Source organism: Pseudophryne corroboree, chromosome 2, assembly GCF_028390025.1.
Source record: "Pseudophryne corroboree isolate aPseCor3 chromosome 2, aPseCor3.hap2, whole genome shotgun sequence".
Taxonomy (NCBI): domain Eukaryota; kingdom Metazoa; phylum Chordata; class Amphibia; order Anura; family Myobatrachidae; genus Pseudophryne; species Pseudophryne corroboree.
Window position 1 is genome coordinate 41,299,705 of NC_086445.1, and position 18,525 is coordinate 41,318,229.

Consider the following 18,525-nt stretch of genomic DNA (forward strand, 5'->3'; position numbering starts at 1 on the left):
GCGAGATGCACAGAGGGATATTTGCACTCTGGCATCAAGAGTAAGTGCGATGTCCATTTCTGCCAGAAGAGGATTATGGACACGACAGTGGTCAGGGGATGCGGATTCCAAACGGCATATGGAAGTATTGCCGTATAAAGGGGAGGAGTTATTTGGGGTCGGTCTATCGGACCTGGTGGCCACGGCAACGGCTGGAAAATCCTCCTTTTTACCCCAAGTCACCTCGCAGCAGAAAAAGATACCGTCTTTTCAGGCTCAGTCCTTTCGTCCCCATAAGGGCAAGCGGGCAAAAGGCCACTCATATCTGCCCCGGGGCAGAGGAAGGGGAAAAAGACTGCAGCAGACAGCCTCTTCCCACAAACAGAAGCCCTCCCCCGCTTCTGCCAAGTCCTCAGCATGACGCTGGGGCCTTACAAGCGGACTCAGGCACGGTGGGGGCCCGTCTCAAGAATTTCAGCGCGCAGTGGGCTCACTAGCAAGTGGACCCCTGGATCCTGCAGGTAGTATCTCAGGGGTACAAATTGGAATTCGAGACGTCTCCCCCTCGCCGGTTCCTGAAGTCTGCTTTACCAACGTCTCCCCCCGACAGGGAGGCGGTATTGGAAGCCATTCACAAGCTGTATTCCCAGCAGGTGATAATCAAGGTACCCCTCCTACAACAGGGAAAGGGGTATTATTCCACGCTGTTTGTGGTACCGAAGCCGGACGGCTCGGTGAGACCCATTTTAAATCTGAAATCCTTGAACACTTACATAAAAAGGTTCAAGTTCAAGATGGAGTCACTCAGAGCAGTGATAGCGAACCTGGAAGAAGGGGACTATATGGTGTCTCTGGACATCAAGGATGCTTACCTCCATGTCCCAATTTGCCCTTCTCACCAAGGGTACCTCAGGTTTGTGGTACAGAACTGTCACTATCAGTTTCAGACGCTGCCGTTTGGATTGTCCACGGCACCCCGGGTCTTTACCAAGGTAATGGCCGAAATGATGATTCTTCTTCGAAGAAAAGGCGTCTTAATTATCCCTTACTTGGACGATCTCCTGATAAGGGCAAGGTCCAGAGAACAGTTAGAGGTCGGAGTAGCACTATCTCAAGTAGTACTACGACAGCACGGATGGATTCTAAATATTCCAAAATCGCAGCTGATTCCGACGACACGTCTGCTGTTCCTAGGGATGATTCTGGACACAGTACAGAAAAAGGTGTGTCTCCCGGAGGAGAAAGCCAAGGAGTTATCCGACCTAGTCAGGAACCTCCTAAGACCAGGCCAAGTGTCAGTACATCAATGCACAAGGGTCCTGGGAAAGATGGAGGCTTCTTACGAAGCGATTCCATTCGGCAGATTCCACGCAAGAACTTTTCAGTGGGATCTGCTGGACAAATGGTCCGGATCGCATCTTCAAATGCATCAGCGGATAACCCTGTCTCCAAGGACAAGGGTGTCTCTCCTGTGGTGGTTACAGAGTGCTCATCTCCTAGAGGGCCGCAGATTCGGCATTCAGGATTGGGTCCTGGTGACCACGGATGCCAGCCTGAGAGGCTGGGGAGCAGTCACACAGGGAAGAAATTTCCAGGGCTTGTGGTCAAGCATGGAAACGTCACTTCACATAAAAATCCTGGAACTAAGGGCCATTTACAATGCCCTAAGTCAGGCAAGACCTCTGCTTCAGGGTCAGCCGGTGTTGATCCAGTCGGACAACATCACGGCAGTCGCCCACGTAAACAGACAGGGCGGCACAAGAAGCAGGAGGGCAATGATGGAAGTGGCAAGGATTCTTCGCTGGGCGGAGAATCATGTGATAGCAGTGTTCATTCCGGGAGTGGACAACTGAGAAGCAGACTTCCTCAGCAGACACGATCTTCACCCGGGGGAGTGGGGACTTCACCCAGAAGTCTTCCACATGATTGTGAACCGTTGGGAAAAACCAAAGGTGGACATGATGGCGTCCCGCCTCAACAAAAAACTGGACAGATATTGCGCCAGGTCAAGGGACCCTCAGGCAATAGCTGTGGACGCTCTGGTAACACCGTGGGTGTACCAGTCAGTGTATGTGTTCCCTCCTCTTTCTCTCATACCAAAAGTACTGAGAATCATAAGAAGGAGAGGAGTAAAGACTATACTCGTGGCTCCGGATTGGCCAAGAAGGACTTGGTACCCGGAAATTCAAGAGATGCTCGCGGAAGACCCGTGGCCTCTACCTCTAAGAAAGGACCTGCTCCAGCAGGGACCATGTCTGTTCCAAGACTTACCGCGGCTGCGTTTGACGGCATGGCGGTTGAACGCCGGATCCTGAAGGAAAAAGGCATTCCGGATGAAGTCATCCCTACCCTGATCAAAGCCAGGAAGGATGTAACCGTACAACATTATCACCGTATTTGGCGTAAATATGTTGCGTGGTGCGAGGCCAGGAAGGCCCCTACGGAGGAATTTCAACTGGGTCGTTTCCTGCATTTCCTGCAAACAGGACTGTCTATGGGCCTCAAATTAGGGTCCATTAAGGTTCAAATTTCGGCCCTGTCAATATTCTTCCAAAAAGAACTGGCTTCTGTTCCTGAAGTTCAGACGTTGTCAAGGGAGTACTGCATATACAGCCTCCTTTTGTGCCTCCAGTGGCACCTTGGGATCTCAATGTAGTTTTGGGATTCCTAAAATCACATTGGTTTGAACCACTCACCACTGTGGACTTAAAATATCTCACATGGAAAGTGGTAATGCTGTTAGCCCTGGCTTCAGCCAGGCGTGTCTCAGAATTGGCGGCTTTATCCTATAAAAGCCCTTACCTAATTTTTCATACGGACAGGGCAGAATTGAGGACTCGTCCTCAATTTCTCCCTAAGGTGGTTTCAGCTTTTCACTTGAATCAGCCTATTGTGGTGCCTGCGGCTACTAGGGACTTGGAGGATTCCAAGTTGCTGGACGTAGTCAGGGCCCTGAAAATGTATGTTTCCAGGATGGCTGGAGTCCGAAAATCTGATTCGCTGTTTATCCTGTATGCACCCAACAAGCTGGGTGCTCCTGCTTCTAAGCAGACGATTGCTCGTTGGATTTGTAGTACAATTCAGCTTGCACATTCTGTGGCAGGCCTGCCACAGCCAAAATCTGTAAAAGCCCATTCCACACGGAAAGTGGGCTCATCTTGGGCGGCTGCCCGAGGGGTCTCGGCTTTACAACTTTGCCGAGCAGCTACTTGGTCAGGGGCAAACACGTTTGCTAAATTCTACAAATTTGATACCCTGGCTGAGGAGGACCTGGAGTTCTCTCATTCGGTGCTGCAGAGTCATCCGCACTCTCCCGCCCGTTTGGGAGCTTTGGTATAATCCCCATGGTCCTTTCGGAGTCCCCAGCATCCACTAGGACGTTAGAGAAAATAAGAATTTACTTACCGATAATTCTATTTCTCATAGTCCGTAGTGGATGCTGGGCGCCCATCCCAAGTGCGGATTGTCTGCATTACTTGTACATAGTTATTGTTACAAAATCGGGTTATTGTTGTTGTGAGCCATCTTTTCAGAGGCTCCTTCTGTTATCATGCTGTTAACTGGGTTCAGATCACAAGTTGTACGGTGTGGCTGGTATGAGTCTTACCCGGGATTCAAAATCCTTCCTTATTGTGTACGCTCGTCCGGGCACAGTATCCTAACTGAGGCTTGGAGGAGGGTCATAGGGGGAGGAGCCAGTGCACACCAGGTAGTCCTAAAGCTTTTTACTTTTGTGCCCAGTCTCCTGCGGAGCCGCTATTCCCCATGGTCCTTTCGGAGTCCCCAGCATCCACTACGGACTATGAGAAATAGAATTATCGGTAAGTAAATTCTTATTTCTCTGACGTCCTAGTGGATGCTGGGAACTCCGTAAGGACCATGGGGAATAGCGGCTCCGCAGGAGACAGGGCACATCTAAAGAAAGCTTTAGGATCACCTGGTGTGCACTGGCTCCTCCCCCTATGACCCTCCTCCAAGCCTCAGTTAGATTTTCTGTGCCCGACGAGAAGGGTGCACACTAGGGGCTCTCCTGAGCTCTTTGTGAAAGTTTTAGTTTAGGTTTATTATTTTCAGTGAGACCTGCTGGCAACAGGCTCACTGCATCGAGGGACTAAGGGGAGAAGAAGCGAACTCACCTGCGTGCAGAGTGGATTGGGCTTCTTAGGCTACTGGACATTAGCTCCAGAGGGACGATCACAGGTTCAGCCTGGATGGGTCACCGGAGCCGCGCCGCCGGCCCCCTTACAGAGCCAGAAGAGCGAAGAGGTCCGGAAAAATCGGCGGCAGAAGACTTTCCTGTCTTCAGATAAAGGTAGGCGCACAGCACCGCAGCTGTGCGCCATTGCTCTCAGCACACTTCACACTCCGGTCACTGAGGGTGCAGGGCGCTGGGGGGGCAGCGCCCTGAGACGCAATAAATCGATAGAAAACCTTTTATGGCTAAAATAAATGCATCACATATAACTCCTGGGCTATATGGATGCATTTAACCCCTGCCAAAACATACAAGAAAACGGATGATAAGGACGCCGAGAAAGGGGCGGAGCCTATCTCCTCAGCACACTGGCGCCATTTTCCCTCACAGCTCAGTTGGAGGGAAGCTCCCTGGCTCTCCCCTGCAGTCACTACACTACAGAAAGGGGTTAAAAAAGAGAGGGGGGCACAAATTAGGCGCAGTATAAACAATACAGCAGCTATAAAGGGAAAAACACTTATATAAGGTTATCCCTGTATATATATAGCGCTCTGGTGTGTGCTGGCAAACTCTCCCTCTGTCTCCCCAAAGGGCTAGTGGGGTCCTGTCCTCTATCAGAGCATTCCCTGTGTGTGTGCTGTGTGTCGGTACGTTTGTGTCGACATGTATGAGGAGAAAAATGATGAGGAGACGGAGTAGAGTGTCTGTAATAGTGTTGTCACCCCCTGGGGGGTCGACACCTGAGTGGATGTACTGTTGAAATTGCGTGACAGTGTCAGCTTTGTATAAAAGACAGTGGTTGACATGAGACAGCCGGCTACTCAGCTTGTGCATGTCCAGACGTCTCATACAGGGGCTCTAAAGCGCCCGTTACCTCAGATACAGACGCCGACACGGATACTGACTCCTGTGTCGACGGTGAAGAGACAACCGTGATTTCCAATAGGGCCACACATTGCATGATTGAGGCAATGGAAAAAGTTTACACTCTTCTGATAATATAAATACCACCAAAAAAAAGGGGTATTATGTTTGGTGAGGAAAAACTTCCTGTAGTTTTCCTGAATCTGAGAAATAAAATGAGGTGTGTGATGATGCGTGGGTTTCCCCGCGATAACAATTGATAATTTCTAAAAAGTTATTGGCAGTATACCTTTTCCCGCCAGAGGTTAGGGTGCGTTGGGAAACACCCCCTAAGGGGGATAAGGCGCTCACACGCTTGTAAGAACAAGGGCTCTACCCTCTCTGGAGATGGCCGCCCTTAGGGATCCTGCTGATAGAAAGCAGGAGGGTGTCCTAAAATGTATTTACACACATACTGGTGTTATACTGCGACCAGCAATCGCCTCAGCCTGGATGTGCAGTGCTGGGTTGGCGTGGTCGGATTCCCTGACTGGAAATTTGATATCCTAGATAAGGACAGTATATTATTGCCTATAGAGCAATTAAAAGATGCATTTCTATATATGCATGATGCACAGCGGAATATTTGCCGACTGGCATCAAGTATAAGTGCGTTGTCCAATTATACCAGTAAAGTGGTCAGGTGATGCGGATTCCAAACGGCATTTGGAAGTATTGCCTTAAAAAATAAAAAAAAAAAAGGCAATGTACCCCAGGTCGCCTCTCAAAATAAGACGCCGTATTATCAGGCGCAGTCCTGGTTGGCAAGCGGACAAAAGGGTTCCTCTTTTCTGCTCGTGACAGAGGGAGAGGAAAATGGCTGCAGAGATCAGCCAGTTCCCAGGAACAGAAACCCTTTTCCGCCTCTGCCAAGCTCTCAGTATGACGCTAGGGCTTTACAAGTTCAGGCACGGTGGGGGCCCGTTCTCAATGAATTTTAGTGCGCAGTGGGCTCACTCGCAAGTAGACCCCTGGATCCTTCAGGTAATATTTCAGGGGTACAAATTGGAATTCGAGACGTATTCCCCTCGCCGTTTCCAAAAGTCTGTTTTACCGACGTCTCCCGCTGACAGGGAGACAGTTTTGGAAGCCATTCACAAGCTGTATTCCCAGCAGGTGATAATTAAGGTACCCCTCCTGCAACAGGGAACGGGGTATTATTCCACACTATTGTGGTACCGAAGCCAGACGCTCGGTGAGACCGATTTTAAAATCTAAAATCTAAAATCTTTGAACACTTACATACAGAGGTTCAAATTCAAAATTGAGTCACTCAGAGCAGTGATTGCAAACCTGGAAGAAGGGGACTACATGATGTCTCGGGACATCAAGGATGCTTACCTTCATGTCAAAATTTACCCTTCTCACCAAGGGTATCTCAGGTTATGGTACAGAACTGTCACTATCAGTTCAGACGCTGCCGTAGGGATGGTCCACAGCACCCCGGGTCTTTACTGAAGTAATGACCGTAATGATGATATTCCTTCGAAGGAAGGGAATTTTAGTTATCCTTTACTTGGACGATTCCCTGATAAGGGTGAGATCCAGGGAACAGTTGGAGATCGGTGTAGCACTACCTCAGGTAGTGTTGCGGCAGCACGATTGGATTCTCAATATTCCAAAATCGCAGCTGGTTCCGACGACTTGTCTTCTGTTCCTAGGGATGATCCTGGACACAGTCCAGAAAGAAGGTGTTTCTCCCGGAGGAGAAAGCCAGGGAGTTATCCGAGCTAGTCAGGAACCTCCTAAAACCGAACCAAGTCTCAGTGCATCAATGCACAAGGGTTCTGGGTAAAAATGGTGGCTTCCTACGAAGCAATCCCATTCGGCAGATTCCACGCAAGACTTTCCAGTGGAACCTACTGGACAAATGGTCCGGGTCGCATCTTCAGATGCTTCAGCGGATAACCCTGTCACCAGGGACAAGGGTATCCCTCCTGTGGTGGTTGCAGAGTGCTCATCTTCTAGAGGGCCGCAGATTCGGCATGCGGGACTGGGTCCTGGTGGCCACGGATGCCAGCCTGCGAGGCTGGGGAGCAGTCACACAGGGAAGGAATATCCAGGGCTTATGGTCAAGCCTGGAGACATCACTTCACATAAATGTCCTGAAGCTAAGGGCCATTTACAATGCTCTAAGCTTAGCAAGACCTCTGCTTCAAGGTCAGCCGGTGTTGATCCAGTCGGACAACATTACGGCAGTCACCCACGTAAACAGACAGGGTGCCACAAGAAGCAGGAGGGCAATGGCAGAAGCTGCAAGGATTCTTCGCGGGGCGAAAAACCATGTGATAGCACTGCCAGCAGTTTTCATTCCGGGAGTGGACAACTGGGAAGCAGTTTTCCTCAGCACGACCTCCACCCGGGAGAGTAAGGACTTCACCCAGAAGTTTTCCACATGATTATAAACCGTTGGGAAAAACTCGACAGGTATTGCGCCACGTCAAGGGACCCTCAGGCAATAGCTGTAGATGCTCTGGTAACACCGTGGGTGTACCAATCAGTGTATGGGTTCCCTCCTCTGCCTCTCATACCCAAGGTACTGAGATTGATAAGATGGAGAGGAGTAAGCACTATATTAGTGGCTCCGGATTGGCCAAGAAGGAATTGGTAACCGGAACTTCAAGAGATGCTCACGGAGGATCCGTAGCCTCTACCTCTAAGAAGGGACCTGCTCCAGCAAGGACCTTGTCTGTTCCAAGACTTACCGCGGCTGCGTTGACGGCATGGCGGTTGAACGCCGGATCCTGAAGGAAAAAGGCATTCCGGATGAAGTCATCCCTATCCTGATCAAAGCCAGGAAGGATGTAACCGCAAAACATTATCACCGCATTTGGCGAAAATATGTTGCGTGGTGCGAGGCCAGTAAGGCTCGACGGAGGAAATTCAACTGGGTCGATTCCTACATTTCCTGCAAACAGGAGTGTCTATGGGCCTGAAATTGGGGTCCATTAAGGTTCAAATTTCGGCTCTGTCAATTTTCTTCCAAAAAAGAACTAGCTTCAGTCCCTGAAGTTCAGACATTTGTTAAAGGGGTGCTGCATATACAGCCTCCTTTTGTGCCTTTAGTGGCACTTTTGGGATCTCCAGGTGGTTTTTGGGTTCCAAAAGTCACATTGGTTTGACACACTTAAATCTGTGGAGTTAAAATATCTCACAGAAAAAGTGGTCATGCTGTTGGCTCTGGCCTGGGCCAGGCGCGTGTCAGAATTGGTGGCTTTATCCTGTAAAAGCCCTTATCTGATTTTCCATTCGGACAGGGCGGAATTGAGGACTCGTCCTCAGTTTCTCCCTAAGGTGGTTTCAGCGTTCACCTGAACCAAACCTATTGTGGTGCCTGCGGCTACTAGGGACTTGGAGGACTCCAAGTTGCTAGACGTTGTCAGGACCCGGAAAATATATGTTTCCAGGACGGCTGGAGTCAGGAAATCTGACTCGCTGTTTATCCTCTATGCACCCAACTAGCTGGGTGCTCCTGCTTTTAAGCAGACTATTGCTCGTTGGATTTGTAGTACAATTCAGCTTGCACATTCTGTGGCAGGCCTGCCACAGCCAAAAATCTGTAAATGCCCACTCCACAAGGAAGGTGGGCTCATCTTGGGCAGCTGCCCGAGGGGTCTCGGCTTTACAACTTTGCCGAGTAGTTACTTGGTCAGGAGCAAATACGTTTGTAAAATTCTACAAATTTGATACCCTGGCTGAGGAGGACCGGGAGTTCTCTCATTGGGGGCTGCAGAGTCATCCGCACTCTCCCGCCCGTTTGGGAGCTTTGGTATAATCCCCATGGTCCTTACGGAGTTCCCAGCATCCACTAGGACGTCAGAGAAAATAAGAATTTACTTACCGATAATTCTATTTCTCGTAGTCCGTAGTGGATGCTGGGCGCCCATCCCAAGTGCGGATTGTCTGCAATACTGGTACATAATTATTGTTACCAAAAAATTTGGGTTATTGTTGTAGTGAGCCATCTTTTCGAGAGGCTTCTCTATTATCATGCTGTTAACTGGGTTCAGATCACAAGTTGTACAGTGTGATTGGTGTGGCTGGTATGAGTCTTACCCGGGATTCAAAATCCTTCCTTATTGTGTACGCTCGTCCGGGCACAGTATCCTAACTGAGGCTTGGAGGAGGGTCATAGGGGGAGGAGCCAGTGCACACCAGGTGATCCTAAAGCTTTCTTTAGATGTGCCCTGTCTCCTGCGGAGCCGCTATTCCCCATGGTCCTTACGGAGTTCCCAGCATCCACTACGGACTACGAGAAATAGAATTATCGGTAAGTAAATTCTTATTTTTTCTACATAACTTGCATTAAACGCTTTTATCTGTCACAGAGTAATTGCAGTTACATGGGCAAAGCATCTTGTGTGTGTTGGTATTCTCCCCTCTCACACAATGGGGTAAATTTAGAACCTATATGGTTAAAAGAAAAAAAAAACTGCGCATTTAACAAGTGGTTTAATGCGTGACTGAGAATTATGTAGCTTTTAAAATGCAGAAATGTCTCTTCCCCTTCTTATACGGTTTGTGTGATGTACGGCTAGCGCAGCCCTCTCATGCTGTAATCTGTAGATCGGAGGCTGCAGTAAAACGTATCCTGTAGAGATACAGTAGTAAAAGTAACAGGCGCTAAGTGTTACACTGTAACAATCCTCCCTGCTCTTCATCCATCTGCCTGATGGTGGCGCTGCTACAGTTGTCTGTGCATGTTATTACTTCTTCTTTATAAGACGCCACAAGTGTTTCACACCGCCGCACGTATTGCAGATTTTAGAACAATACAGGGTGCACAGAACTCAACGTTACAGTATAAAATACATACGCTAAGATTTTCCTATTTATTTTGGCAGAACATATGCAGAATAACTGCACCAAGCCCAAACAGAGGGCACTGAAATACGCGTTCCAGCTCTGTTTGGCATGTCTGCCCCCACTGAAACATTCTATTCATTTTTATTTTAATGATATGACCCAATATATGTTTAAATGGCCCCATACACTACAACGATATGTCTGAGGCTGAAGTCGGAGCCGATTTCCCTTGAACTATCCCGGGAGTGGTTCCATACGATTTGGTACATTTTGCATGCGATATATCGTATGCGATCCCAGCCATGCCTGCGGGAACCGACATATCACGAGTGCAGCACTAACAATCTAGGGGAGCCGATCCGACCCTCACGGGAACTCGGATCGGATCGTTAACACATCCAAAATGCCCGATTTCACCCGATATATCGGCCTGAAATTGGGTGAAATCGGGCATTATCGTTCTAATGTATGGGGCCCTTTACTCTTACTAATAATAGGTTTGGCTTTAAATACACAAGAGGTGTTTATTACCACTATACCCAATATTCATGCTGGTCTTATATAAAAGAGCGGCTATTAATGTGTAGTGGGGAACTGTACCTAACACTAAGATTGTGAGAGGGGGAAGGGCTCACAGGGGAGGGGTCCTTCATTAGGGGTCTCCTGCACAGTCTGTTACTGCTATCCCATAGTCCCAGCCACAACTAAAATCCAGCTATTAGGGTAGAATTGTTCTTTTAAGCATCTTATCAGAATTAAAGATATCTGCAATGTGAGGATATTCCTTTGAAAAATATATTTTAGTATTGCCAATACTTTCCCATTCATTGCAGTGGCCCATTCATTTTAATGGAGCTTTTACTTGTAGTGCACACACTGGAAATTCAGTTGAAGTGAATGGGTACTTCTCACATTCACAAATGCACATGAACACGCCAAGTGCCTGCCGTCCGCTTATGTACCACACATCAAGTGCTTGTCAGACACTTTGCCAACACGTAGGGAGACATTTAGTTAGCGGCGAGCTGTCGCTGTGTGATTTTAAATGGCGGTTGTTGTTGGCTGATCACATCTTGGCCCTCATAGGCTGCCGGGAGAAGTATACTCCCAGCCCCCTTCCTTACATGTACCTTATATACATTGTGCTCTTCTCGTCCCATTGTTTGCTAATTCCCTCGCCTCCAAAACATCTTACTTTACATAGGAGGACAGGTCCCTGGTATAATAGTGGTCCTGATTAGCATCACTGGCTGGATGTGATCGGGCAATCCGGTACCATTAATTTACTTAATGCCCTGAGAAAGCATGGCCTGTGACAGATCTGAGGCTGAAGGTTCCATTCGCTGTCCTGGATTTGTAATGACAATATTCTATACCTGTATATCATGTCCACTTTGCTTCAGGTAAAAGCAGGGCACATTGGATATATGGCTTGCTATGTGGTAATAACTGTCATGGTAAAATATGGCAGCAAACGGTGTGCAACTTCAGAATGGTTTTCTGAATACACAGCTGATCTAGCAATGGTGGAAAGCACGGGCTGTATGTTTCCATTTATTTTCTCTACGCTAGCTCGTGGTAGGCGCTGCGACATTGATGTAGTATTTCTCACCATCCTAATATCCTTGGCATTCCTAGAACAGACCCCATATAAATGGAGTACGCCCGGTCTCTGCTTACTTCTGCTTATCCACACACCATAATGTCAATGAATTAACAATCTCAACTCATAGAACATTTGTTACCTAGGAGACTGTTAGCTAACCAAACGAACACCCCCAGCAGAATGATACATACAGTAAGGTCCTATGTGCTTACTCTCTGCCCCCTCTTCTCCTAGGAACATATACACCGTGTGGAAATCCTTCCTGGAAGGGACCATGCAGGTAGCACAGACCCGTATTAACATCTGCGAGAACTACAAGAACTTGATCTCTGAACCGGCCAGGACCGTGAAGTTATACAAGGAACAGCAGCTGAAAAAGGTGCGTTCTCCGGTGTGTCCGTGTGTAACCTGTACAGTGAGTTTGGGCACAAAAGGGGGAGATTTATCAAACCTTCTGAAAAGGAAATGCTGGGATGTTGCAAATAGCCACCAATCAGATTCTAGCGTTCATTCATCATGTCTGTTCTAGAAAATAGTAGCTAAAATCTGAGTGGTTGCTGTCCCCCATAGTTAGTGTACAATGGTTTGTCCTGCGTATCTTGCTGATGTCTCATTAAGTGACGCTAAGACCCAACACACAATTATAAAGCAAACATTTATGTTATAACAGTGGCTTTGCGTTTATATTGTTATAATGCTTCCAGATCCACCAGCTCTTGTGGTTTCCATTGTATGGCTCTGTGGTCCCTATCGGAGGGCATAATCCTTTCAGGATTGCTTCTTTTCCCTAGAAGATAATTAATATGGAGACATTTAAACGGTTAGGCAGAGAGGGCATCTGCCACGGGCCAGTCTCTGTGCATGGGGCTCCAGCAGAAATACAAAAATAACATAATACATATATAGTAGATAATTTCAGCGTAATTAATATACGAAACCTTGCAGCCATTCATCCCGGATCCAGTGTGCACTTCTTACCCCCAAATCTTTCAGTAAGAGATACAGTAACAGCTAATGGTTCTCTTTAGAGTAAAAAATAATTCTGTAACAAGGATTCATCTATCCAAAAATCAGATTCCACCTCTCTCCCATAAATCTGCTCCCAGAGGAGAGGCCTCGTGTCCCCAAACACTCCGCAGCAGCCTCTAAGCCTAATATTTCACGTAGAGGTCTGCGACCATGAGAACCGTGCGCCGATGGTGTCCTGTGCGGTCAGATGCTAACACAATACACGTTCCGCTTTTGTTTTGCAGTGTGTAGACCAGTTGACAAAGATCCAGACAGAGCTGCAGGAGACAGTGAAGGATTTAGCGAAGGCCAAAAAGAAGTACTTTGAGGCTGAGCAGATGGCTCAGGCAATGCGAGAAAAAGCCGACATCGATGCCAAGTGAGTTCCCGGTGTCTAATATTAGCCGGAGATACGGCAAGTGTACAATAATTCATTCATTGCAGCGTTTGGCTGGGGGTGGAGGGCGGAAAGAAGCTGTGGCTTACACTGAGGGGGTGGGGGCTGCAGTCGTCTCCACGTACAATCACTGGGGGCTTAATCACAATGGTCCAAAATCACATTAACGTGTCTTTGTGTTTCATCGATGGGAGTGCAATTGCAGGCTTTTTATTTTAATGAACCGTGTGGATAGTTCTGTTAGGAATGTATCAAACACCGTCACTAAATGAGCCAATTATAGGCTATAATTTGCATATTGTAGGTGATATATCTGTATCTATTTTTATTTGATAAGCGATGTCTCATGCCTGCTGTAAATACCGGGAAATTGGGGTTTAATAGAACCGGAATCCTGTCCTTTGAGTTTGATGAATGCTGATCCCAATCCAGAATCGGACATTGTCGCTTCAGTTGTATTTAAAATGTTAAATTCAGAAGTGTTTTATTTCTTCAAGAGTATTTGGCGCTGAGAATAGTATATAGTGTAAATCACACACAGTGTGTTGTAGACATAAGTAACTTTCATGTTGTATCATCGGACACACTTCTATGAGTCTCTGGGGGAGAGGCATCAAGCATTGGAGAGAGAGAAAATGGAGACGTTTTCTTATTTTAATTTTGTTAATTGTTGAATCGCACAAGAAAATAGTTTTTAGCGTTGTAAGGGAATGCCATCCAATATGTACACAATATATTGTAGACCCCATCACCCAGTTCCGACCACTGAAACTCAATCCCGCTATCTCCAAGGGTAAATAATCTATAAAGCAGTAGCGGTAACATACGCAGGCTGCAGCTTTGTTGTTCTGTGATCTAATGGCTTCGTTTCATGCGATTTCTATTTGAATGATTGGGGAGAAAGATGAGAAGTGTTTTGGGCGCATAGCCTGTAATGATGGCTCCTGGGCTCCTCTGCGGCAGGGACATGACATGGGGACTGGTGTCTGTAACTGCAGGGTTTGGTTGCAGAATAAAGCAGAATGCGGGTGGGATCGCTACTGAAGGCGTAGCTCAGGAGTGTGACGCCCAATAGTAATCGCGCGTCATGGAATCTAACGAGGGCGGTACCTTCTCTTCTCTCACATCCGGAGTGTTATCAGTTTCTCTATTCATAGGGCACAACCAGACAACATATGGAGTTGCTGGGGCAGAATGTACAGGTAGGCTGCGAGTTAGTAGTAGGGGGATCTCTATGTAGGAGACACCGCTTTTTCCAGTAGATTTTATTTATATTTTCACTTGGACGGATCTTAATAACGATACTGACAGCAAGATGCAGGCACCGTACAACAGCTTGCTGATGGATTGCATGCGGTTAAGCTGGGTGCACACTATGCCGACAGAACTGCCGACAGGTGGATCTGCCAACATAGTGGCTGATTTGGTAAGTATACACACTTACCAATCGGTCGACAGTAACTAGGTCGACAGGGTCTCTAGGTCGGCAGGTCAAAAAGGTCGACATGGGTTTTTCACGATTTTTTTTAATTTTATTGAACCTTTTCATACTTAACGGTCCACGTGGACTACGATTGGAACGGTAATCTGTGCCGAGCGAAGCGAGCCATGCGAGGGGACACGGTGCACTAATTGGGGCTCCCGGCCACTCTACGAGGAAAACGACACCAAAAAAACATTAAAAAACTCATGTCGACCTTTTGACCTGTCGACCAATAGTGGTCGACCTAGACACTGTCGACCTTCCATACCACACCCATGACGCGCTAGGTTCCCCTGCAGTGTATACCTGGGATGGGGTGGGGCTAGTTCTGATATGGGTGGGGCTTTATGCAAATGGGTGGTGTTTGGATGGATATAGCAAATGGTAGTGGAACAGGGTGCAAGAGGCCTGCAAGGAACAGTGGTCTGTTACATGTGGGATCCGCACTTCCCACTGGGGATAGGGTTCTCTATGCCGCTTGTAGTCATGGTTACATATATTACATGATTTGTCTATTATTACATACGGACACATACAGGCCAAGTTCTGAGGGCAGTTCCGGATTGCCCGGCTTTCTCCTGACGAGCTGTGTCTGCCGCCCCCTGTATACACTGCAGGCTGGGGCGTAAATGGGAGGCAGAACGGGGCTGCAGCGCGGATGTAACTCTCATTCCACCCGTTAGGGATTAGTCTCTCCTATCTGAAACGCTCGGAGATTATCTGGGATCTGTGTGTGTACGTTCTGCTTGTGTTGGCAGAGCCCTCCAGTGGAAACTGCGATACTGCATGAAATGTGCATTGGCTCTGCTCTGGGTCAGTGTGCGGAGGGGGGAGGGATTACTAGAAGGCGCAGAATGCCCTGCTCGTCCGTGGGACTGGAACACTGGATTATACAGGCCGTATTTATAGAGGCCTCTGTGTGTGTGTACAACAAATACAGGCTGTAGAAACTAGATTTATGTATTTATGTGCTATATATTGTGTGTGGTGTAAGGTACAGTGCCTGGTATACTGTCAGGCTCTTTATTACCTCTCAGAGCCTGTCTGCCCGGTGCTCACGGATGTGCCAGCGCAGCAGCTTCCAGGTTCATTAACCAGCTAGCAGGACAGGTTCCACTCACAGCAATTCATGGTGGCACAGGAGTGTCCGGGAGTGGAATTGCAAAAAGTGCACCATACCCGCATGGTAACATATTCTGTCCACGCCCAGGCCACTAGTATTAATCCTGGGGAGCCCGCATGGAAAATCTTGCTAAGACGTACTATTGAGAATGCAGTGGAGGCTCTCCAGCACGGTTGTCATGTTCAGGAACTTGTGTCGCCGCTCTGCCCCCGTGTCGGCTGTGAATCCTCCCCGCGCTAGACCGTGCGTTGTGATTTTTTTTCTCTCTCTCATTTGCAGGATGCACATTGGCCGATATATCAAATGACCAGTTGAATGGCCGATATATCATGGTCACGTCGGCGGGTGTGTAGTCTGTGATCTGCGTCGTTCAGGCATATTGCGTCGGCCCTGCGACACAGCCAATGGGCGATATATCTGCAGACTGCTCGTACACTTGCTGCAGAGGCCGCCGGTGACTAACAGCACAGCTGGTCGGGCCCAGTTGTGATGTCAGGCACAATACACCGGGCTGGCGATCGGTAAGTGTGTATGCACTTACCGATCCTCAGATAGGTCGGCCTAGTGTGTACCCAGCTTATGGCTGTTCCGTTGCCCCCGCTCTTCCCCCTGCACTATAGGGGATGATCAAGAGGAAGTAGATTTCAGCTCTTTGTTATATAATCCTCACTTGCCTGTATACTGTTGGGAGCGCCCGCAGGACGGACCCTTGAAAAAATTATTTACAGGAATTTCTTTTTAAAGAACGTTTTTTTTTTTTCGGTCAGAAGCACAAATCAGACTTAATATTGAGGATAATTCTGCCATTTAACATATAAATATATTGTCCTCTTTATATATGGTTATGGTTTGTTGCTGCCCCGTCATCTCACATAGCGCAAATTCCTACTTGTGCCATTACACCTTTTTTTGTTTTTTTTTATGGTTTTTTCATTTTTAAGTTATGGGTTATTTTAAAAAAACAATAAAAAGTAGATTGACTTATTTGTGCAGTGCTCTTATACGGGTTGCGGTTCCCGGTATCCGTTTGGATGGTCAACATGGACATATGGTCGACACATGAAAATGGTCGCCGCAGGACAGGTCGACACGTGAAAAGGCTGACATGGCTTTTTTTTTTTATTTTATTAGATTTTTAACTTTTTCATACTTTACCATCCACGGGGACTATGATTCGAAACGGTAACCTGCGCTGAGCGCAGCGGTAGGTAGCGGAGCGAGGCACCTTGCCTGCATGTGAGCCATGCAAGGAGACGCGGTGCACTACTTGGAGTTCCTGGTCATGTTACGGAAAAAATGACACCAAAAACAGTTTGAAAATCCAGGTCAACCTTTTCATGTGTTGAACTGTCCCGTGTTGACCATTTCTTTTTCATCCACTAGGGGTCACTGGAGTACTCTTGGGATATGGACGGCTTCCACAGGAAGAAGGCACTGAATAAATTCATTTTGAAACTACACCTCCCCTCCATATCCCTGAGTACCTCAGTGTTTTTTCTGTGCTCGACACAGTTAGAAGGCTTGTGGAGTTTGTCCACATTTCATTGGAATTTTTTCTAAGTTTTTCAACGATTTACCACATCCCTTCCCCCCTTCCAATAGGCGTGGGCGGGATAGTAAAGGCTGCTTTAGCAGCTGTGGGTGTCGGACCTCTCTAAAAAGAGCTCCCTCACTACCACGTGCAGGACTAAAACCTGCAGTAAAGGCTGGACGGAACTTACAGAGAAGGCCCGTCATAGCCTCACCACAGGGTCCAGGTATGTTGAACGGGGTGGTCAGCTCACACTGCCGCCCCACTGTGTGGGATACTGTGTGTGTGTGCACGGCTCTATGCAGCGCGCTCCCCGGCCCTCGATGCCGCTTCGGGCTCCCTCTCCACCATAGCCGGCCCCGTGTATAGAGAACGGTACACGGAGCACGGGGGGGGCACACAAATGAGAGTCAAAAGGCAGGCTCCATAGCCTAGTGAGTAACTTTGCTGCCACAGTGATGTTCCCTGCACACAGAAATGTCAGGGTCACTGGATAAAAGCTCATGATTCAACTCTTATTGATAAAGGGAATACAGCAGCGCTGCATATGTATTACAATAGGCTATGAAGTCTTTGTTAAAACAGGATACAAGTTATATGTGCAGGTTTGAGTGCAACATAAGATGTTTATTAAATCTGCCTACATAATTATAAGTCGGCACTTTGTGTTATACTGTGAGCATGGGGACATATTAACCATGCTTCTTGTTGTTTTTCCTGTTGTATTTCCAGAATTTCCTGTGTTACATCTCTCCTCCATTGAAGGCGCAGGGGTGTTAAGGGGAATTTGGGATCAGGCATATTGCTGGCGTGCACTGCACTTGGCCAGATATATATTTATAGAGACACCTTAGTGCTATTTACTGAGTCGCGCAAGTTGTCTGTCTTTGTATTTTTTGTATTGTCTGTCTGCATGAGTAAGATACCAGCAATTAAGGGGCGTGGCTTCGGCGGACATGGAGTAGCACACAGGTTGTGTGTCTCTCCAGCTATAAACTCCTGTACTACCATCCTGTGTCCCCCCCCTGGGCCTGCGATCCACCCCAATACCTGCACTAAGGTGTGGGGATACCCCTGTGCCACGCTGGGACCCGTCAGCCCGATACCTGCTGCAGCACGGAGTTTCTGGTGAGCGGGGGCCCGGACCTGCTGGAGCACGCGAGACGCCGCCATCCTGCTGCCCGCGCAGAGATCTACACGTGGCTCCCGTCTTGAGCGCGACTCACATCGAGTCCGCGGCTTCCCCTCTGCCGTCGCTAAGGACGCTGTGGCGGGCGTCTCTCTCTCCTGCGGCACCTCGCTACTGTTTCTGCTCTGGAGGTCTGCGGGGGATCCCCGGCCGCAGAGCCATCACGTGACCCGCTGCCGCTCTCCCTGCTCGCTCCGGCGGCCCCAGCTCCTGCACGATCGCTCTGTGCTCTGCTCTGCTGAGGGGGAAGTGTGTGGTGGGGCTGGAGTCTACAAGTGCCTGTGCTCTCCCCACGCTGCTGCTAC

General features: G+C 48.2%; 1 protein-coding gene across 3 annotated transcripts in view; it reads left to right on the forward strand.

Moving 5' to 3' along the window:
- Nucleotides 1-18,525, forward strand: part of FCHSD2 (FCH and double SH3 domains 2) — a 184,717-nt gene that overhangs the window by 97,075 nt on the left and 69,117 nt on the right. For all 3 annotated transcript variants that reach the window (XM_063951220.1, XM_063951222.1, XM_063951221.1), the window contains exons 5-6: nucleotides 11,724-11,868; nucleotides 12,743-12,876. In XM_063951220.1, the coding sequence (XP_063807290.1) occupies nucleotides 11,724-11,868; nucleotides 12,743-12,876 (279 nt within the window). The remainder of the gene's footprint in view (nucleotides 1-11,723; nucleotides 11,869-12,742; nucleotides 12,877-18,525) is intronic.